The following is a 23399-nucleotide window of genomic DNA, read 5'->3' on the forward strand; positions in this document are numbered from 1 at the left end:
GCGTGTGCTGGGGGCGTGTGCGGGGCGCGGGATTACGGGGAAAAAAAGCGAGCGGTGTGCCCAATATTTCAATGTTTTTTCTTCCCAGCTCCGGGTGTCCACTCTGCTCCCTTTAAATACCCCTGCACCCCATAATCATAACCCACCCGTACTCCTTAAAATACCCCAACACCCTTAAACACTAACCCATCTTAACCCTATAAATATAACCTGTACCCCAAAACCCAAACCTATCCCTAAACCCTAAAAATACCCCTGTACCCCAAAACCCAAACCTAGCCCTGAACCCTATAGAAACCCCTGTACCTCAAAACCCAAACCTACCCCTGAACCCTAAAAATACCCCTGCACCCCAAAACCCAAACCTAGCCCTAAACCCTAAAAATACCCCTGTACCCCAAAACCCAAACCTACGCCAGAACCCTGAAATACCCCTGTACCCCAAAACCCAAACCTAGCCCTGAACCCTTAAAATACCCCTGTACCCCAAAACCCAAACCTACCCGTGAACCCTAAAAATACCCCTGTACCCCAAAACCCAAACCTAGCCCTGAACCATAAAAATAACCCTGTACCCCAAAACCCAAACCTACCCCTGAACCCTAAAATACCCCTGTACCCCAAAACCCAAACCTAGCCCTGAACCCCAAAAATACCCCTGTACCCCAAAGCCCAAACCTAGCCCTGAACCCTTAAAATACCCCTGTACCTCAAAACCCAAACCTACCCCTGAACCCTAAAAATACCCCTATACCCCAAAACCCAAACCTAGCCCTGAACCCTAAAAATACCCCTGTACCCTAAAACCCATACCTATTCCTAAACCCTAAAACTACCCGTGTACCCCATAACCCAAAACTATATCTGAACCCTTAAAATATCCAAACACCCGAAAACATATACCTCAGTACCCCAAAACATATACCCCTATATCCATACTTACCTTATCCAAACATTAAAAAAAACCATGCTTTTACCATTCATGCATTTACAACGAATTTCGTTGTAAATGTATGCGTGGTAAAAGCATATAAAATGTAATGCCATACGTTATAATGGCATTGTGGAGTCATGGTACTTTCGTAATGAAAGTATGCAGAGTGTGGTATGCGGAAAGAAAGTTGCGGAATAATGGGCGTTTACCCTCCCCCGGTAAGTACATTGGTGGCACGGCGGCCCACATCTCCAGCAACATACTCATATTTTTTCACCACCGATTTGAAAAATGCGCAGGTCTCTCTCATTGATGGCCAGCACCGACATACACTTTTAGACACACCTCCCACCACAAGTTCTAGAATTGCGAACCTTAGAGCTGGGGAGCTACGTTCGAATCTCTGCATCAGCGCAACATCCTGTGATTCCAGGCAAATTGCTTCGTCTCCCCGTGCCTACCAAAAATGAATGTGTTCTTCTGTAATGTAAATTGTGCTCATGCCATTTTGTCGAGTTCGCACTATATAATATTGCAAGGAAAAATAAAGTAGGGAAACTCGAGTTCTCACACTACTGAACGCGCACTCTTAAGTGCAGCAGTGCACTGTGAATCGGAGCGTTTCACAGGCCTGTCACAGATCAAAATGCTATCAAAACGAAATCCTACAAAACAATATACTACTGGCCGGCAGCAATTCATACCCGGACAACGTCGGGACGGGCTGCTAGTTAATTGTATAAAATGGAACATATTAATGCAGAAATATAGTTAGGTATGAATAACTTCCACACGTCTGACTACATTGCCAAACTGGTTCATATTGAATTCTCCTTCTGGGTGCAGTGCATAGAGAGCTTCATGATAACACGGCTGCAGAGAACATATGGGTAAAAGCTCCCAGCTGGTGTGAACAGACTCCATACACACAGGTGAGAGGATAAGGGGGAATCAGACTAATAGATCTGTCCAAAAGTGTGAAAAGAGCGCTGCAACAGTAACTCAATCAATCAGGAGACACAGTTACCTAATAACATGTCATGCATAATAACAGGTATGCTCAATGCCAACACAGCAAGTAAGTTTTATTAGGCAACATTGGTAGCCCAGCACCTCCTGTCTCTGCTCTATAACACATTGTAACATAGCCTCGAGCTCAAGGCAGCCTATCCGGTCAATATAAGAGGACATGTCTTTACAATCTTAATCACCATTTAAAATCATCCAGACAATTATCTTTACTTTTTGAAATGTGTTATGATTTCAAGTGCATTATTTCATTCAGTATTCTACTTACATACTATTATCACAATTGCATAGGCCTACGGCAATTATACATTCCTTTCTTTACTTAGGGAAGAGTGCTTCAGAGGTATAATGTGCAAATACTTGTACTGTTTATCCTGATAAGTTGAGAACTATGAGGGACTGCAGGAAAAGTCTTTGTGTCTGAGCTCTCAGTTCAGTCATAGTTTCGCCTCATAAATGCAGCAATCCAAGCGATGTAGGCTAATTGGTGATAAAAATCTTTCTAAATTGGCCAAATATATGTTGAAGGCATGAGAATCATCGTAAAACCCTCCGTGACAAGAGATCAATACCAAAAAAGATTTAATTCAGAAGAAAATTGCAACAAGATAGTATGCTAAAATACTCATATACCTACTTCTTTCTTCCATAGTGGTTGACAGGCAATGTAAGGCCTCGTCTGCAGGCTAGCAAGCTTTTTCTCGTCCAACGGAGTCAAGGGAATTAAAACATCCTTCGGTATATTCAGTCTAAACAGCAGATACATATTCCAATCATTAAAGTGGAAAGAAAAACTAAGTGACAATTATTGCCATGTTCACACAGCCTTTTGAATGAATCTCTGTAGATGTTATGTGGGTTGCTGTTAACTTTCATCGCTCTGGAATTCAGCCTACTTTTGCAGTTTAAACTTATGACAAAAATGCCTTTCCCAGTGTTTTTCTGGTGATACCCTACAGTTTGCTTTCAGATTGTGACAGTAGGGCGAAGTACCTACTTCCCAGCTATTACGTTCTGTCATCACTACTTCTAGGGCAAACCTGGTACGTCAGTGTTATGGGAGTCAGACCAACCATGCATCATGTAAAGAGTATAAGCCACGCATTTGAGCATCGCTGATACTCTGAAAAGTATGCATGCACATAGGATAAGCTCACAGACAGGCGAGCTCCCTTCCTTCTGCTGTACTAGGATACCCACTGGGTGATATGCAAGCCCTACACATAAACACAAATGACATAACATAACCTGGGCCTGCAAGGGCTAAATTCCAATCCTTGGAAGGGTAGATTATTATGGTTCAGAAGGATGAGAATTTACTGATAGAATGTAGATTCCATTGTAAGTGACAGTAATTACTTGTAGGGTCTGAAATGAGGGTCCTAACGAGATAGTCAGCAAAGTCAAGTGGATCAGACGAAGCGTACACTCAACTACAGAGAGGCAGCCTTGGCTGTACCACTCAGTATTTGGAAGGGGTATATTGTAAATGTTGCTTCCAAATATTGATGTGATGTGCAATGTATCAACGTTTTACAACCGTAATCTGGTCTCAAAACATAGTGCAATACTCTCTGAAGAGAATGGCCAGTGTCAGCAACACACTGAAAATGTACTGCTTCTCCGGTTGGAGAGGTTACTCATTCGCAGAAAGGAAGGGGTCTCTTGGGGTGAATAAACGCTTGTTGGGAAATAGTATTGGTCCAGGGGACCACTGACAACATTCTAAAAAGTAACGTTTGTGTTTCATATGTCACAATGCTCACTTTAAGTAAAACAGGTTGCATTTAAAAAAAAGTATATTTTAGTGAAAACCAACCACTACCCTAGAAAGCCACCATCTCTGTGATGACCACCAATTGTGGTGAGTCGAGCAAGTCAAAACCCTGAGAAGCACAGCAATCATTCAGAAGCATACAACATTCCTATGAGGCAAAAAGTTGTAACTGGTCGCAATTTGAAATAATTATGAGTTATGACATTGTGAATCACATGGAACACAAAAGATAAGTCTGGCAGGCAGCTAAACAGTAACTGCTCGCAATTTGAAACAATTATGAGTTATGACATTGTGAATCACATGGAACACACAAGATAAGTCTGCTAGGCAGCTCAATAATGTGACATGAGTTTGTTTATCTTTGGGTGCCCTGATATTAGTAATCATCACACAATGTTATTACGAGATGGAAGATTCACATTGTGCTTTCTTATTGCACTACTTTTATTATAACATCCTTTCTTAACTTAATACTTTTATCATAGAAGCCATAAATAAAAAAAACATAACATTCAGCAAACTCTGGATCAAAAACTACAGGTTGAGGGAAAGTGAAGCCACAAATCACCAGATAGTAACAGCGTCATTTCTTTCTGCTCAGCCATGAGGCAATGTCACTCCTGTCTGTATTCTATTACAATTTTGTTTGAAATGTGTTTGCTAATGCATATCTGATCGAATATTGGTCTTAATTGGATACATTTTGGGTTATTGTTTTCCCACAGTGCTCCTAGTAAAGGTTTACTGTATTTCATGCATTCACATTTTGTTTTAAGACATGACATGGACACTAAAATGATCAGTATTCATTGCGATTGTAGAATAGATTCAGCACTGGAGTAATTTACTAATTATAGGTCCCATTTCTTTCTGAGGAAGCCCTGGCAAAAACTTTTGAATGAGGAATAATTGATAGTACTTTGCAGATAGAAGTCAGATTGCTTGGTGCATAAAACTTGTAAACTTGTAAACTTGGGGATTTGTAGAGCGCAGTTGTTGCCCGAGGGCGTCCAAGCGCTGGGGGAGTTGTAAACCTGCAGTGCACATAGAGGAGACACAGAAGTGAATTAGCAACCAGAAGTGAACAGATGGGTTTTCAGTTGTTTCCGAAAAGAATTATGGTTCTGGGTGGCTCTGAGATGAAATGGTAGAGCATTCCAAGCCTTAGCTGCGTTGTACATGAATGTTCTGCCGCCTGTTCTGGATCTCTTTATCCTTGGGACACTTGCCAGAAGGGTCTGGCTCGACCGGAGATTCCGCTTCGGGATGTATTGGCAGATCAGGTTACGGGTGATGGTGGGACCCGTATTCCAGAAGGCTTGGTGGGCTATGCATAGCGCCTTAAACAGAACCCTCTGTCGGATCGGTAGCCAGTGCAGGCTTATTAGGCAAGTCCTGACTGAGTGTCTGTGGGGGATTTTAAGTAAAAGGCGAGCAGCGCTGTTCTGAACAGTTTGCAGCCTACGTAGGGTGTATTCAGGTGCACCCAGGTAGAGTACGTTATTAAAATCAAGTCGGGAATGGATGAGTCCTTGGATGGCTGCCTGTTTGGCTTCCAGGGGGAGAATGGGGAAGATTTTGTTTAATACCCTCAGAATGGAAAAACAAGTAGCTGAGAGTTTAGTGGCTTGGGTGTTGAAGGAGAGTGAGCTGTCCAGCCATACTCCAAGACTTTTGATTGCATTTTTTGGGGTTGGTGGCGGTCCCAAGCTGGAGGGCCAAAGGGAGGGGGGGAAAGCTGGTTTTGAGGGTCCCAGGAGCATTAGCTCGGTTTTATCTCCGTTTAGTTTCAGGGCTGATGCCGTCATCCAGCTCCTCACATCCTCTAGGCATTCTCTGAGCCCACCTGACGCTGTTTGAGATGATTCTTGCGCCAGTGAGACCACCAGCTGTGTGTCGTCCGCATATGAGATGATGTTAACTCCAAAAGGGCGGACGACGCTGGCCAGTGGTCTCATATATAGATTAAATAAGGCCGGGCTCAGAGAGGAGCCCTGAGGAACCCCACAATTTAGTGGTCTGCTAGATGAGACTGAATCACCGTCAAAAACCCTGAAAGACCTGTTCCTCAAGAAGGATTCAAACCAGGCCCAGGCTCCATCCACAATTCCTACACTAGACAGGCGGCTTAATAGGGTGTCATGACACCCTGTGTCGAAAGCCGCGCTTAGATCAAGGAGGATCACTGCCACTGATCCTCCCTGATCCAGGATTTTTCGCGTTTCCTCTACGACCATGAGGAGCGCAGTTTCTGTCCCGTGCTTGGGTCTGAAACCCGTCTGGGTGGGATCCAATATATGGTGGTCTTCAAGATAGGACACCAGCTGTTGGTTTACGTATTTCTCTAATACCTTGCTCAACCAAGGGAGAAGAGAGATAGGGCGATAATTCGCCAAATCAGACGGGTCCAGATTGGGTTTTTTGATCAGAGACCTGACCATGGCACGTTTCCACTCAGGTGGGACAGTGCCAGAGGAGATGGAAGAGTTTAGAACCTCTTTGATGACAGGCAGGGTAGTATGGGATGCTGCCATTAGGATGTCCGGAGGGGCAGGGTCGGACGGGGAGCCTGATTTAACACTGAGGGCAAGTGATTCTAACGTTGAAAGATCTAGCGGGGGGAAGTGTGTTAACTTATGAGGGGAGGGAGGAGGTGGTGGGTTGGAGGCGTTTTTAGGTTGAGTGGGTGGGTCAGTGTTTGAAGAAGAAAAGGTTGAATAGATTTTATTTATTTTCTGGTAGAAGAATTCGGCGAAGTCGTCACATTGGGTGACCGATTTCTCGACATAGGTTGTTAGGGGGGGGTTGGTTAGTTTTTTAATGATTTGGAAGATCTCTTTGGGTTTTGATTTAGCATTCAGAATCTTTTCAGCGAAGAAGGTTGATTGTGCTATTTTTATTTGGGATTTGTACTCATTTAAGGTTGCGCGGTAATGATTTTTGTTCTCTATTGATCGGTCTAAACGCCAGCGTCTTTCCGCTCTTCTACAGAGGTGCTTTTTTTCTCTGAGGAATTGGGTGTACCACGGGGCGCTTTTCTGAGGCCGCTTCAGTACAGTTTTGCTCACTGGGAGCATGCAGTCCAGAGTTTGGGAGATCCAGTTGGAGTATGCCTGATTTGCTGAGGCGGGGTCGTCCTGGATTTCTGGTTGTGAGTTGGCCAATTTAATGCACCATTTATCCACCTCCAGGCGCGCCCAGGCCCGCCTGAGTTTGGTGGTGGGAACTGAAGGAGAGGGTTTGAGTGTGGTCCATTTAAAGGGGATTAAGAAATGGTCCGTCCATGGTAGGGTGATGCCTGGGTCCACTGTGATTTCCGGGCAGTTTGAGAAGATTGGGTCTAGTAAATGACCTTTTTCGTGGGTGGGAGAAGGGACACATTGAGTTAATTGTAAAGCTGCTAAGTCATCTAGTAGGATAGCAGCTGCAGGATAAGAGGGGGAATCAAAGTGTAGGTTTAAGTCACCTAACACGATGTAGCTAGAAGAGGTGCTGACCCTACTAGCTGCATTTGAAGGAAGGGATAGAAGGAATTGCTTCGGAGGGCCGGGCGGACGATAGATGAGAGTGCCTGAAAAACAGATGTTGGGAGAAAGGTTGATGTTAAAGCCTAGGCTCTCGCAGTCCGCGATGGACTCCAGAGAGAGGCGGCAGAGGTATTGTTCTTTAAAAATGATAGCGAGGCCTCCTCCTCTCCCTTTTGGCCGGTCTTGCCGCATTATTTGGTAGCCGGTTGGGAGGGACTCCACTATAGCAGGGTTAGATTCACTAGTGAGCCAGGTTTCCGTAAGGAAAAGCAAGTCCGGGGTGTGCTCTTCTATCAATATGGCCATTTCTGTGCTGTGTTTGGGCAGCGAGCGGCAGTTTAGCAGGAGCATTTTGAATTCCTGCGTAGTAGTAGTGCTCAGGTGAGATTTGAATGGCGCAGAGCAGGTAGGGCAGATGGAAGGAAGGTCTGTGGCATGGAGGGAGTGCCGCGGGCATGCGGTGGTCCTAGGCCTTAATTGGAGTAGGTGATCTGAGGAGTAGCGTATAAGTGCTGGCTGGTGGGGGGTAGGGAAGGTGGCCCTATGCCCGGACTCGGCGCGGACGAGCGCAGACGAGCTTGCCTTAAGCGCGCCTTCGTCGCGCATTCGTCGCGCCCGCTGCGCTCGTCCGCTGCGCTTCCTAATCATGCACATTCTTATGGGCTGAAATTACTGGGGGGCGTGGCCTCGGAGTGGGCGTGTCCTGCTCCGGGAGGGGGAACTGGGCTTTTCCAAGCGAAAGTACCTGTGATCTTCCCAGCGCTCGATTTAGGCAGAGACAGGTGCCTGCATACAGTAATCGTGTGCAGGGATCAGGGGGAGCGTGAGGTTAAAAATACACAAATTTTGCAGTTTTTAAAAGCAGACAAACAGAGCGTCTCCCGGCTGTGCCTCAGGAGAATTTACAACTAATCCAGCGATCTAGCGCGACAGCGCGCTATTAGTACGATGTGCTGGGGGGCGTGGCCTCGGAGTGGGCGTGTCCTGCTCCGGGCGGGGGAACTGGGCTTTTCCAAGCGAAAGTACCTGTGATCTTCCCAGCGCTCGATTTAGGCAGAGACAGGTGCCTGCACACAGTAATCGTGTGCAGGGATCAGGGGGAGCGTGAGGTTAAAAATACACAAATTTTGCAGTTTTTAAAAGCAGACAAACAGAGCGTCTCCCGGCTGTGCCTCAGGAGAATTTACAACTAATCCAGCGCTCTAGCGCGACAGCGCGCTATTAGTACGATGTGCTGGGGGGCGTGGCCTCGGAGTGGGCGTGTCCTGCTCCGGGCGGGGGAACTGGGCTTTTCCAAGCGAAAGTACCTGTGATCTTCCCAGCGCTCGATTTAGGCAGAGACAGGTGCCTGCACACAGTAATCGTGTGCAGGGATCAGGGGGAGCGTGAGGTTAAAAATACACAAATTTTGCAGTTTTTAAAAGCAGACAAACAGAGCGTCTCCCGGCTGTGCCTCAGGAGAATTTACAACTAATCCAGCGCTCTAGCGCGACAGCGCGCTATTAGTACGATGTGCTGGGGGGCGTGGCCTCGGAGTGGGCGTGTCCTGCTCCGGGCGGGGGAACTGGGCTTTTCCAAGCGAAAGTACCTGTGATCTTCCCAGCGCTCGATTTAGGCAGAGACAAGTGCCTGCACACAGTAATCGTGTGCAGGGATCAGGGGGAGCGTGAGGTTAAAAATACACAAATACATTTTGCAGTTTTTAAAAGCAGACAAACAGAGCGTCTCCCGGCTGTGCCTCAGGAGAATTTACAACTAATCCAGCGCTCTAGCGCGACAGCGCGCTATTAGTACGATGTGCTGGGGGGCGTGGCCTCGGAGTGGGCGTTTCCTGCTCCGGGCGGGGGAACTGGGCTTTTCCAAGCGAAAGTACTTGTGATCTTCCCAGCGCTCGATTTAGGCAGAGACAGGTGCCTGCACACAGTAATCGTGTGCAGGGATCAGGGGGAGCGTGAGGTTAAAAATACACAAATTTTGCAGTTTTTAAAAGCAGACAAACAGAGCGTCTCCCGGCTGTGCCTCAGGAGAATTTACAACTAATCCAGCGCTCTAGCGCGCTATTAGTACGATGTGCTGGGGGGCGTGGCCTCGGAGTGGGCGTGTCCTGCTCCGGGCGGGGGAACTGGGCTTTTCCAAGCGAAAGTACCTGTGATCTTCCCAGCGCTCGATTTAGGCAGAGACAGGTGCCTGCACACAGTAATCGTGTGCAGGGATCAGGGGGAGCGTGAGGTTAAAAATACACAAATTTTGCAGTTTTTAAAAGCAGACAAACAGAGCGTCTCCCGGCTGTGCCTCAGGAGAATTTACAACTAATCCAGCGCTCTAGCGCGACAGCGCGCTATTAGTACGATGTGCTGGGGGGCGTGGCCTCAGAGTGGGCGTGTCCTGCTCCGGGCGGGGGAACTGGGCTTTTCCAAGCGAAAGTACCTGTGATCTTCCCAGCGCTCGATTTAGGCAGAGACAGGTGCCTGCACACAGTAATCGTGTGCAGGGATCAGGGGGAGCGTGAGGTTAAAAATACACAAATTTTGCAGTTTTTAAAAGCAGACAAACAGAGCGTCTCCCGGCTGTGCCTCAGGAGAATTTAAAACTGAAGATTATAGTTTACACAAGTACGCCCCCTCTGATCTCTGAACCTAGGATTTAAATGTATGTATTTGTGTGAATACTGTTGCTGTTTGGTTTTGTGCAAATTTGAGATTAAGAGTACAACAATAGTTATGAAGGTCCCAGTATTCTTCATATGACTTTGAATTTGAAGATGAAGGACTGATAGAACATAACTGATTCCAATACTTTTGCTTGGGTCTTGACTTGTCAAAAAGACAAAAGATGCCCACTGCCCTGTCCCCAAAGAACGGGGTATCCCAGAATCAGTGCCAGTCACTCTAGATGCCAATGTTCTTCCAATATTTAAGCCATCTCTTATTAAGCTCCTCAGTTCCACAGCTGCCCTTGTATTACACATCCTCAAATGGCTACCTATTTCACCAAAAGTGGGAGGGTCACTTTGGCCTAATGGTTAAGGTGTAAGACTCTAAATCCGAAGGTTTCAGGTTTGAGTCCTGGCTTCTCTATGGCCATGTGCCTATTTCATTACAAATCATTTTATGGTTCAGTGGCGCAAGTAAAAGATAATTTGTTTCTGTGGTCCAAAGATGTGAATTTAACTGGCCCAGGTCTCCTGACAGCACAATCATTTAGATGTGGTGGATCCCCTTCCTAAGATTTTAGAACTCGCAGAACACATCATGCCTAGACGCCCTTGGACATCCAAGTGCAATATAAATTTTAAATTCATTCATTCATGCAACATGGGGTCTAGGCATTCAGTAAACAGTCTTGTCTAACTGGGCTCAATGATCTTTGTGTTTTGCTGAAAAGGCCAGTCTGGCTATTTACCTGGAAAATTGATGTGAATGATGGGTTGTACTGTGCACACCTTTTTTCTACTTCTTAATTATAGCTCACTTGTACTCTATAAACTCAAAACAGGCATGCTAGGAGGGAAGGAGGTAGCTACCCTCTACCAACATCTCCCTATTTACCTGGAAAGACACAAAGTCTTAGTGATTAAGACTGATTCCAAATTAAGTTAACTTGCAAACTTTGTCAGGCCTACAGATAGTCTCAGTTGCATTTCAGTCTGTAGGGTTGAGGACTTTGGAGTATTCAGTACTGTTGAGACATGATCTGCGTTGGAATTGTCAATGCATATCAGTTGCTTAGATGTTTTGCAGGCTCCTCTGTCATTTCATTTTACCAAGGCAAGGTATGTTTCACTGTTCTTTTGAGGATGGACAACATTTTCGTAGCCCAATAGATAAATACATTTGAAGATGCCAATCCAAAACCTCTGGTATGGTTACCTATGGCATTTTATGAATTGTTTCCCCATCAACAAATGTAATTTAGGGCAGATTTTCTTCCTGGCATTCGCTTGGCAGTCAGTGGGCACTCCAGGTACATTAATGATAGGAACACGTCATCCAATAGTTTTCCAGACACTGACTCGTTATTGGTGCCTGCTGCAAATACATTTTTGTCCCATGTCTGGCTCACAATTACCCCACGTTTACAGAATCAGCTTAATATTGACATTTTCTTGCAAGATTAGTTACATTCACATTTTACCTTCTTTTGTCTGCTTGATTTTCTTTTGTAAAAGGTTTGAATGATGGGGATCCAGATGTTTCTAAAAAACATTTATTCTTCTTCAGGTGTGTTCTTTTCTGTTACTAGATGCATGAAGAGTGACTTCCCTAGTGTTAAGTATTCTTATTTTCTTTTCATCCAAGGTTCTGTGTACTATGACTTAAAATGAAAAATCAAAGGCTACTTATTTAACAAAGTCCTCTTCTCTCCTCCTTAAAAAAAAAAAAAAAAGACATGCTTCTGTATGGTCTCTTACTTTAGGTAGATGGGCTAGGGTACGGTTTTAGCTGAGAAAGATGACAACATCCTCTGTGACTCATTCCAATAAGCCTCTTTGGCTGAAACAAAGTTAGAGGAGGCCTGTTGATTGGTCCAGAGTATCCATATTCAGGATGTTTTATCACAGACTAGTGGCGTGTGCCTATTTGGTAGTAGTGGATAGGCTTTAAAGAAGCATACTATAAGACTCTGGTCTTGTAATAACATGCACATTTTCCTTGCTAGAAAGTGAAGGGAAGTTCAGAATTTCGGAGAGGCAAATATAACCCCTTCACTATCAATAACATGTCAGCTGTTTTGTTTTCTTCCCATTAAGTTTTCAATTCTAGACATATTCTTCATTATTTCTTTCAGCTTCAATTGCTACAACTCTTAGCTCTTCTTCAAGAGGACACATATGAAGCTCAGGCATACAGCGCCCTGTATATTCCTAACAAGTTGTTTGGTGTTTTAAAAAGTGTTTTTCGAGGAGGAGCCAAGCTAGCAACTAAGATGGCCGCTTAGGTTCCCGTCTCCGGCGACCTCCTCACCCCGCTATGATATCCTGTCATTAATACTGTGCCTGCGCGACGCTCTCGCAAAGATGAACCAAACCGGTGCCGAATCGTGTGCTCCCGAGTGCTCCACCAGCTACGAGACCGGAGAAACATCGTCTTTCGGTCTGCGGCCTGTCTCGGCTTTGAAACCGGGGACCCGAGTAATGTAGCAGCTGGCTCCTAACCGAACAACAGCGGCTGATGAATCCGAGAGGGGCCGGCCAATCTGCACGGAAGTTAATCTGTACTTCCCACGATGACCACCTGGCCACCTGGTGGCGTACGTGGAGTGCGCTGATGGCGCCGCGGATCTGTGCTGTTTCTTCACTAGTCGGAGCCGAGAATGTGAGCGGCTCGGGTGTTGATTGCTACGTGCCTCTATGAATGTGGCATCTCCCGGAACGTCACTCAGAATACTCCCACACGCCGACGAGCTTAAGGTGGGTCGTTATTCTCTGGTGTTACTGGATCCCCTTTCACGGATTCGGCAGAGGGATCGCGTCCGAGGGGAACGGCATGGCGCCCAATATTGACATGTGTATGGTTCGGTCCCACTCCTCTGAAGTGCTGGGAACATATCAAGCGCAAACTCTGAGACCCACTACCCTCTCTAAGGGGTCTGTGACAGGGGGGCTACGTGTCGGAATGAGGGGTGAAGCTGAGGCAAAGGCCAGAGCGAAGCCAACGATCGGTGATCTCATGGCGGCTATCCGTGACCTGTATTCTTCCATGGTTGCTCGTGCCCAGGCCCTCGAAGAAACACTGGATCTAATTACGTTTCCATCTGAGCAGACGAGGCCAGCCTTTCCTCAATCACGCGCCGCATTGACGGATTTGCCACCCGAACACAGTACTGCGGTTGACCCCGAAACGCTGACCACACTGGAGGTTCCGGACTGTAAAATGACTGCCACTCGAATATCGGGTCTCCCGGGTGCACCGATATGCTCATCACCACAGACGGAGGGAAATCTGCGCTATACGGTGCCCCCGATGATTTATACAACGACTCACTTGCGGCCTGATGGCGAGTCCCTCCTTCCCTTTCCGGACCCTATACCACTGGACTGGAAGCCACGTTTTGTGCACCTGTGGACGTGGTCTGGACTCTGTCCCGATGGATATGTTTCTAATTTGTTGTTTCCAACTGGCTCCGGTGAGCAATTGCATAACTTATCCTGGTCATCCCGGTTCTCAACATCGTCTACTGTGGTGGGTGTTTCGCTGAAACCCATTCGTCTGCTCGCTCGGACGGGCCAAGGCTGAGGGTGTTTTATAAACTGAGGACATTTACCTGGCTGGTGACAGAGCGGGACACACTTTAAATGATGGTGACGGAAGATGCTACAGGCCGGACTTCAGAATTGCTGTTAGATATGCTCTGTGATATATGCCGGGATTGTAGCGTGTATTTTACTGGGTGTCGGGCGGTTTTTGTTGCTGTCCTCCCCATGTAGATTTTCAATACTTGCTTTACTGATGGACAATATGTTTTGGGGAGGTCGCTAATGGCGGGGGATACAGGGGCCGGGGATGTGTCTGTTGTTCTCCTCCTCCGCTATCTTTCTTTCCTCCCTTCTCTGGGGCAGTTCCGGGGTGATAGGCACGCTGTTAGTGGGGTAGGTCGTAGCCATTACAGGGGTGCAGGGTGGTGGGTGCTGGGGGGGGTTTGTTATTTTAGTTTGTTTTGTTCTATGGTCCCTTTCCCTCTTCCTCTTTCGGTGGGCTTTCCTTTTCTTCAGTAGAGTTGGTTGTATCTCCTTATTTCAATTCTTTCTTTATTGGGCGTTCATACTTGCCTTTACCTCATTGTTTCCGGAGGGTGGGTTTTAGGACGATACTCTTGCTATATCGCTTGCTATTGTATTGACTTTTACTCCTAGTGAGGTCATATTTGACGACAACTTGCCTCTGGAGAGTAATGTCAATAAAGTCGCAGATGCTTGCTTTGCACTCCTCCGTGGCCTCAGCAAGCTGCTACCACTACTGCCTACCCAAGCAAAATCTTTCATTGTGATCAGTCTCATACTTAATAGGTTGGACTACTGCAACGCCCTACTACTTGGAGCTCATATTATCTGATCAACAGACTACAGAGAGTCCAAGTGGCAGCAGCTAAACTGGCACTAAATAGATCTTGAAAACCCCCTGCATCCAGTTCATTGAAGGAACTTCACTGGCTTCCACTGAAACAGAGGATTGCTTTTACATCCATGTGCATTGTGTTTAAGGTTTTACAGGTCAAGGCTCCTATGCTTCTACAACTAACAGATCGAAAAGACATACTCCTGGAAGAAGTCTTCATTTGAATTTTGTGACTCTTATTAGTAAAAAAATAATTGTTATGACGAGACAAGTTGAGTGGGGTCTTTATAGTCAAGGCGGCCGAGCTCTGGAACAAGCTGCCACCCACTCTCAGGTCATCAACTGAACTGCTGCAGTTCATAAAAGCCTTGAAGACCTGACTTTTCCCAAATTAATCTCTTCTGCCCGCCCATGAGCGAGTCTTATGCCAGTTGTGCTCTGCTTACACATAAGCTCTCAGTGCCAGGATGCAAGTTTGGTGACAATTGCTCTTTACAAATACTATAAAGAGGTCCCCTAAATCCGCAGAAACAGAACAGGAGGGAGAGCCTTCTCCTACATCGCAGCCAAGACCTAGAACGAGCTCCCTGTGAACATCAGACGCTCCACGACCCTGCACAAGTTCAGATAGGACATTAAGATCTGGCACTTCGACTGATCCGGAGCCACCACCGAGCACCTAGAGACCCTCACGGGTGAGTAGCGCGCTCTATAAACTCCTGATTGATTGATTGATAAATATATAATAAATCCTACACAGAAGAATGCTGAATGCAGCAACAAAGGAGGCCAATATTCTTAAACTCTGAACCCTTCACAGTCCTTGGAGGAATATGAGAAAGGATGTATAACTCTTGGCATTGGAGTCTGTTTACATCACTGATACACAGAACATAGGTCAAACGTAGTGGGGAGCGGGGGCTTCCAGGAAGAGGGGGGGGGGGCAATGCAGGCAGGTAGTGCATCTCAAACTGTACTGAGTAAATCCCAATATGTTAGGCCGAGGGAGGAAAACACATCAGCATAAACTAGATGGATCTGAGCACTAATTATTATCAGGGACTTTGTAACTTCAATAACCATCTAAATAGATTATTCAACAATGCATTTGGACGATGCACATTTTAGTATGTCATTGTTTCAAAAGGTTCAGAATCTGAACTATTAAACATCGGACTGCTGTGATTTAGCAACAGGTAAACATGCTTACTTTGTACAAACATATATCAAAGGTTTAATTATTTAGCAACTTGTGTGTCCGCATTTCACAATAACATGTACCTGACTATGTCTGAGGGAAGAATGCCAATCCATCGTATGGCTGGAACAGTGAGACTATGGGCTTCAAAGGACATCGACTAGAATGTAAAGAAAAAAGCACACTTTGAAATTTCACTTTAAAGTAAACTGTCAATGGCTCAGAAATATAGCCTTCCATATGACTTCTGAGGGATCAATTGCAGCAATCGAACTAAAAGGGAAAAGAACACACAAGCTTTTTTTCAAGGGGCGGCAATCCGCATTGGCAAAAGGAAAATAAAAGCTAGTTTGTTGATTCTGAAAAACAACAGAGCAGAAGAACAATCGCAAAAAAAGAAAGTATAATGTCATCACACATGTGTACCTATTCGTCATGACGCTACAGTGGCCCAGCATGGTGACGTATATGTGTGCATGAATCGAAATTTGCCTAGGTTAGTGACGGTAAGGTTCAATTCTAATAAGGACACAGAGGCGAGGATTATGCTTTTCTTCCTTCGCTTTAATTTCTATATCCAATACACAGCAGCCAGAAAAGCAATAAAAATGACTTTTTTTCTCAACAACATAGAGAAAAACAACATTTTCTTCTTAATCCAAACGAGCCATAGAAAGATCCTCCATCTTGTGAACCCCTCCTCATTCTTCACGCGAGTCACGCCTGAACGCTACTGATCCTGTTTGTCTCCATCATTTCCTGTAATATAAGGAAACTACATGAGATTACTCAGGACCCCAACTCAAGAATAAAGCACCAACATCTTGTGAATGCAAGTCCATCAACGTGGACAACAACGCATATAACAGTAAAGCCATTAAACCAAATTACTTACTTAAATAAGGGTGGGTTCCACCAGTTGTGCAACGGGAGGGATAATCCTCGCCTCAGTGTCCTTAATAGAATTGAAACTTACCGTCACTAACCTAGGCACATTTCAATTCTATGTCAGGACCGGAGGCTCCGATTATGTTCAAAGCTTACTTACCACCAAATTCGAAACGTCCACCACCGGCTTGAAATAAAACCGCTTAAAGGTGGAATCCGAAGACCAGTCTGCAGCTCGCATGAGATCCTCCAAGCGAGCTCCCAGGGAAAAAGCCTTCGAGGCCATAGCCCCCCCTAGCGGAGTGAGCAACAAACTGCTTAGTGTCTATACCCGCCTCCTGCATGACCCAACGCACCCACCTAGCAATGGTGGGGGAAGAGACTGTCTTGTGCGGTTTCCATAAAGCAATAAGAAGTTGTCTCTCGCCCGGAGGGCGTAACTCAGAGGTCAAGTCTTCATAGACTTTCAGACAATGCACAACACAAAGCTTTGGCACATCCACAAAAGCCGGGTAAGAAATCGCTCTCGCAGCTGATTTTGTCCGGCGGCCAATCGTAAACTTCACTCCATCCGGGGAAAACACCCTCTCAGTGATGTCCAGGGCATGCACATCAGAGACCCTGCGACAAGAAACTAGACATAGCAACATGGCTAACTTAGCCGAAATTTCCTTCAGAGAAAGATATTTATTTGGTTGCCAGGACAGGAATAAATTGAGAACTACATTGACGTCCCACAAGACCGAATACCGCGGCTCTGGAGGCAAGGCCAACCGAATACCCCTCAAGAGCCGACAAACAAAAGGGTGCTCGCCCACCAGGAAACCGTCCACCGGACAGTGGGCCGCTGAAATAGCCGAACGCATAGCATTATGCCAAACCGTCCCATCGCCAATTCCGTCCCAAAATTTAGTGTGGGAACGACGCCCATAACCACGGGATCCAAGTCCCGTCGAAGACACCAATGTAGCCACTTTCTCCAGGCGGATCGATAGCGCTTGGAGGTGCTTGAGGCCCAGGCCTTAGATAAGAGGGACTCAGCCGAGTGTGAAAGACCTGGGAGCGACCAGCATCACCTGAAACCGCCAAGCCATGAGGTGGAGAGAACCCTGGGTGATCAGGTGATGCTGCTCCCCGACCGGATTCAGAAGAAGGTGAGGAAACCAAACTTGGTACCTCCAAACCGGTATTATCAACACCACCTCCGCCTTCAGATGGCAAACCTGGGCCGCTAATCACACAATCATGGAGAACGGGGGAAACGCATAACTCCGCTTCTTCAACCCACTCCTGCAGAAAGGCATCCGTTGCCTGTGCAAGAGGGTCCGGCCTCCAACTGACAAACCTCAGAAGCTGATGGCCCAGCCTGGATGTAAACAGATCCACTGAGAATGGGCCCCACAGGCTGTCCAGCCACGGAAAACCTGAACGTCCAGCTTCCACAGGCTGGAATCCCGAAGGTGTCGGGAATGCCAGTCGGCTACCTGATTGGCCTGGCCCGGAAGGTACTCTGCCGTCACGGATATCTGGTGTTCCAGGCAAAAACTCCTAAACTCCTTTGCCAAGTTCGCCAAGGCTTGAGACCGAGGACCACCCAGACAGTTGATAAAACGCACCACCGAGACATTGTCCATCTAGAAAAGGATGCAGGACCGAACTCTGTCCCTGGTCCAACACCGGACCGCGAAAGAACCCGCCAGAAGTCCTAAACAATTGAAATGCAGTGCTTGCTCGTCTAACAACCAAGCGCCGCCAGTAGAGAAAGCGCTGCAGAGGGCACCCCACCCCGATCTGCTGGCATCGGATTCTATCACAATGTCGGGGGCGGTCCTGAAAATGGCCCTGCCATTCCAGGCATCCATATGGGAGAGCCAACAGGACATCTTCTCCCTGATCTCTCTAGAGATGATGCGCCTTCAGGCATTGCAGCAAGGCAAAAATACAGGGCCCTGGAAAGATTGCCTGGATGGAAGAGGAGAGAAGGCCCACCACCCGGGCAATCTGACAAAGGAAAGTGTGCGACTTGGACACTGTCTGTCGAAGCAGGTGCCGAATCTTGGCAATCTTCCGAGAAGGAGGACTCAGAGCCACGTGGACCGAGTCCACCAAAAAGCCTAGAAAGACTATCCTCTGAGTCTGGAGTAGTATCGACTTGTCGCCGTTGATAATGAACCCCATGCCCTGTAAAAGGGAAACTGTCTGCTGTAATTGAAAGGTCAACTTGTGAGGGCATTGGGCCATGAGAAGAATGTCGTCCAAATAGATGATCATCCGAACACCCTGGCTTCGTAAGAACTCCACCACTGGGTGGAGGACCTTTGTGAAGCACCAGGGAGTCGAGGTTAGACCGAACAGGACGGTAAACTTGTACACCTGCTGCTTCCACTGAAACTGCAAAAACGGCGATAGGGAGGATGGATCGGGATCACCAGATACGAGTCCTTGAGATCCAACCGCACCATCCAATCGTTCAGAAGGAGAACATCCCGAAGGAGATTTATCCCCTCCATTTTGAAATGACAGATGATCAACCAACCGTTGAACTCCTTCAAGTTGATGACCGGACGCCGCCCTTGTTCGTTTTCTCCACCAGGAAGATTGTTATATTCTATGCTCCATGTTATGTATGCAATCCTACTTAGATACTTTACCACAGCTGTCACTGTGTTTATGATGTCACTGCATCAGGTCTACCGTGGATTCTTATGTTTCAATGCTGGGAGTGAACTGACCTGTGAGATGAATGTGACCAGCAGATGATGAGCTGTGTAGATCTTTCTACAAATAAATTCAAGCTCAACATTCATCATGTTTCCTGAGTTTACTACAAAGATATTGCTAATAAACCCAAGGGGGTGCAGGTCCGACCGACAGACTGCCCCTTTGCGTAGGAGCTTGGAAATCTCCTAGTCTACGAGACGCGCATCGGCCTCTGAGAAACTGATAGGACGAGGGGAACCTGTTTGTCTGGGTTAATCGTAAAACTCTATGTGGAACCCTCAAATGGTTTGAAAATCCCAGACATCGCTTGTGATAGCCCTCCAGGCCTCGCGAAAGGCCGCCAACGGACCCCCAATCTGGACTTGAGAGGGAGGAATGAGACTTACCGTTGGAAGCAGGGCCTCCTGCGTTGTTTCTGTATCCTCTGCGGCCCCGAAATTTCTGACCTCTGGTCGGATAAAAGTTGGTAAAGTTGTCCGTAGAGTTATACTGCCCTCTCCCGGAGCCTTGTCCCCTGCCGGGGTTTTGCTGACCGCCACGGCCGGTCGCTCGGCCTCTGCCACGACCTGCCCCGCCAGAAAAACGAGACTGAAACACACGCTTAATGTTGGACTGGGCCTTGTCCAAACTCGTGAAAGAGGCCACAAACTTCCCTAATTCTTTCACAAAGGGGTCCCTGAAGAGCCCCCCTTGTGCCACTGCCCCCGTTTCAGATGACACCAGGTCACCCAGCTTGGGGTCCAACTTAATTACCAGGGAACACCACCGCTCCGTCGAGAGGGCACAGTTTGCGTGACCAGTTCGAAAGAACATTGGGTGAGAGGGTTGACCCTGTAACCTTCACCTCTTCCGCCAAGTCTAAACTTTTTGTTAATGGTCCGACCGCATCCACCAGCTTATCCTGGCAGGAACACCAGGAGCGGTCTATGCCCTTACCGGACAAGGAGGTGGCCATCTTGGAGTCCAGCCCCGGAGTGTGGGCCACCTTCCCATCCAAAGTCGGGCGGGGATACTCTGCCCATAGACACCCCCTTACCTCTTCCTCAAAAGGCTTCCGGAGGGGTCCCACCACAAATTTCGCCACTTTGTCCCCAGGGGCCCAGGCCGCCGACAACGTATGAATAATTTCATCCGGGTCAAGCATGCCTGATGAATCCTGGGGCAACTCAGTAGCAGAACTGGACAGGGGCCAAGACCGAGAAGACCCTTCACCATCATCATCAGAATCCCCTGGAGAATCCACCTCCGGCGACGGAGGGTCCAGGGCCCCAGATCCCGCAGGAGCCGGGGCTGAGGCAGGTGGCGGCACAGACGTCTTTGCAAGGAAAGCACTTTTCAGGTAATCAAAAGCGTCCATGTCTACCCCCTGCGACCCCCCCCCCCCAAATCCCCCTCCATGCGACTCTTCTTAAGTACTGGGGGCCCCTCCTGGGGGGCCGCAGCAACCGACCCGAAGGGTGTGAATGTGCAAATGCCAACTTTGAACACTCCACGATAATGCAGTTCGACAGACGCTCCTCCATGGGCCCACAACGTCATTTGACCATCTGAAGATGGACTTGTCTACTGCTTCAAAAAATTGATCATCTAAAGGCAGGTACTGAACCTGCACCTCCTCATAAAACTCTGACTGGCTCATTTTGGCGTGGGGGGCCCTACAACAGACCAACAAGACAGTACACTCAGGCAGGCTCCCAGGGGAACTTCTGAACAAAGTGCTACAGAGCCTCTTATACTTGACAAGGCGAAAACCTGCTTTTGTGGGGTAAAGTGCAGGCAAGGCTATGGGCGACACTGAAAATACCGCAAAATGTGTGAACGCGGTACAAGAATCGCAATTAGAGGCCCCAGAGGAAAACCCCACGCACGCGCAGATGCCTGACGGGCCTTAGACCGCCACCCAGCGCGCACGAACAGCTGCTACTAAATGCAGACACACCCAGAGGTACTCAATGCGGCAGCGCCGCAAATACGGACCCCCACCGGGGCGTAGAAGTAACAAGAGTGTGGGAAAATACGAACCCCCAAGGGGGCGTTCAAGGTGTGGCAGTGTGGGGACAAGGCTCGCAAGACCGCTCGTCTCCCTTTCTGAAGAGATGTGCCACAAGACGAACGAGATGCTGGAGCTCCCATTAGCGGCCAGATCAAAGGACCGCAAACAAACAAACGGGCACAGCCGCGAAAGGAGCAAAACGCTCCCGCGGCCAAGGGGAATCTGAAAAAGCAAAACCCCACAATTAATCCCACAACTAATCCGGGCCCCGCCCTCAACAAACCGGGACCAGGAGGTAACCAAATATGCACAAATCTGGAAAAAAAAGACAGCAAGAGGAAAAAAGTGACTCATCTGAGCTGCGAAGCAGCGAAGAAAGAGGAGGGGTTCACAAGATGGAGGTGCTTTCTATGGTTCATGGACATTGTGGAAGGACTCTGTTGCTGCACTGCCCTATGGTCTCATGGGAGTTGATGTTTTTGATCAAGTTTGCTTGTTTGGATTAAGAAGAAAATGTTGTTTTTCTCTATGTTGTTGAGAAAAAAAGTAATTTTTATTGCTTTTCTGGCTGCTGTGTTTTGGATATAGAAATTAAAGCGAAGGAAGAAAAGAATAATCGGAGCCTCCGGTCCTGACATAGAATCACCATGCATTTGTAGACATACAGTATGATATCATGGATGCAAAAACATTTTGTTTTTAATTTACCATTCCAAGTTGGCAGACACCAATCTTGGAGCAGTAAATAAAAAATAATAAGTTAAATGTGTATTAAAGTGAGTTAAAAAAAAAGCTGCCCAGAATCAAATTGCACATGCCAGGCCCTCTAAGGAAGGAAAAATAACATAAAGCACAATGGGTGGTGGTGGGACCAGCAATTGTACATCAGGCAGGGTGGAGGGAAAATTAAATGAGAGATTAACAGGGAAGAAGGTGAAGGGAGCAAGGGTGGAAGTGGGTGTTTAAATAAAAACAAATTATGACATAAATGTCAAAGTCAAAGTCAAAGTCAAAGTAAGCTTTATTCGATTTTTCAGTTAAAATCATAAAAGCACTACAAAAACATTTATACGTACAACATTTAAAATGACATGTACATAATCAATACAAAATAAACGCTTACTTGATCATTAAAAAACATCTCATAAAATTAATAAAAAACCATAAAAGACAAGCATTTCATTAATGCCAGATAGCAATACACGACAGGAAGATAATTTAATACAATGATTTCCTAAATGTTATTACCGTTTTTAGAAAACATGAGACGGCATAAACAACATGGTCACTTTCCAACTGTAGCATCTTCAGGTATGCTGGTCTACATTTTCGAAACCCCCATCGTTTTAACAAAGGCATCAGAAATTGTTTTCAGGGGTTCGTGTATAACTTACAAAAAAACATAATATGAATGTTGGACTGCACCGATGTGCTGTCACAAGGACATATTAGTTTAGTAGAGGACCAGTCATTAAGGTTAGGTAAGGTAACCATGCGGAAAAAGGAACCCAAACGTAGGTGGGTCAACAGCATTCGAAGGTATGGACTCTGTACCAGGACGAGGTAAGTTTGAAGACCCTCGGTTGGTGTAATTGCCTGGTAATCTAACACTGTGCGTCTTGATTTTTCACTATTCCATCTGGCATTTTCTAGGTGGGTGGTTATCATTTTTTTCAAAGCTGATCTTGATAGCCCATCTAGAGTTGTAGGGTTATCAAAAAACTCTGAATGGCCTAATTCAGTGAATATGGATCTCACATAAGATAACCATTTAAGATTAGCTGCCCCCTCTAGGGCTAAACAATCTTCAATAAGGTCTCTGTTAAATCTGGCTTCCTGTGTAACCCAAACCTTGTGCCATAGCAAAATGGGGGACATTTTAATGATATCATTGAGGTATGTAACCCCTACCTCGGTGTGTGACATATACGTAGAGGTGCTTTTAGCCACTCCCAGAAGATAGCAAATAAATTGGTTTTTGCACCTTTGTAGGGAGTGGTCTTTCTCAATACCCCATATGCCAGCACCGTAGGTAGCCGTGGATACGCATTTAGCTCGATAAATCTGGGTCAGCTCCTTAACGGGCTTACCACCAATTTTATCAGAGAAAGCGCGCAGCGCACCTATGGTTTGGCTATAAGCCAACTTCCTGGCAGCTATGGCTGCCTGCCAGCGACACCGTCTGTCAAACAAGATTCCCAGATAACAGAATTTATCTGTTGTGGCTATTTTTTGATTGTCTAGGAATATGGTACAGGGAGTTCTATTGATCTT

General features: G+C 46.7%; 1 protein-coding gene across 13 annotated transcripts in view; it reads right to left on the reverse strand.

Annotated features, from left to right (window-relative positions):
* Positions 1-23399, reverse strand: part of SPO11 (SPO11 initiator of meiotic double strand breaks) — a 749185-nt gene that overhangs the window by 71211 nt on the left and 654575 nt on the right. For 9 of the 13 annotated variants that reach the window (XM_078651977.1, XM_078651976.1, XM_078651980.1 and 6 more), the window contains 2 exons: positions 15607-15683; positions 2601-2712 (listed from right to left, as the gene is read on the reverse strand). The exons of 2 other annotated variants lie outside the window; for them this stretch is intronic. In XM_078651977.1, coding sequence (XP_078508103.1) covers positions 2601-2712; positions 15607-15683 — 189 coding nt within the window. Of the gene's footprint in view, positions 1-2600; positions 2713-15606; positions 15684-16209; positions 16283-23399 lie in introns of those variants that run through there. 2 more of the 13 variants (XM_078651990.1, XM_078651986.1) reach the window with 2 other exon arrangements.

Source organism: Lissotriton helveticus, chromosome 7, assembly GCF_964261635.1.
Source record: "Lissotriton helveticus chromosome 7, aLisHel1.1, whole genome shotgun sequence".
In the NCBI taxonomy this organism is placed as follows: domain Eukaryota; kingdom Metazoa; phylum Chordata; class Amphibia; order Caudata; family Salamandridae; genus Lissotriton; species Lissotriton helveticus.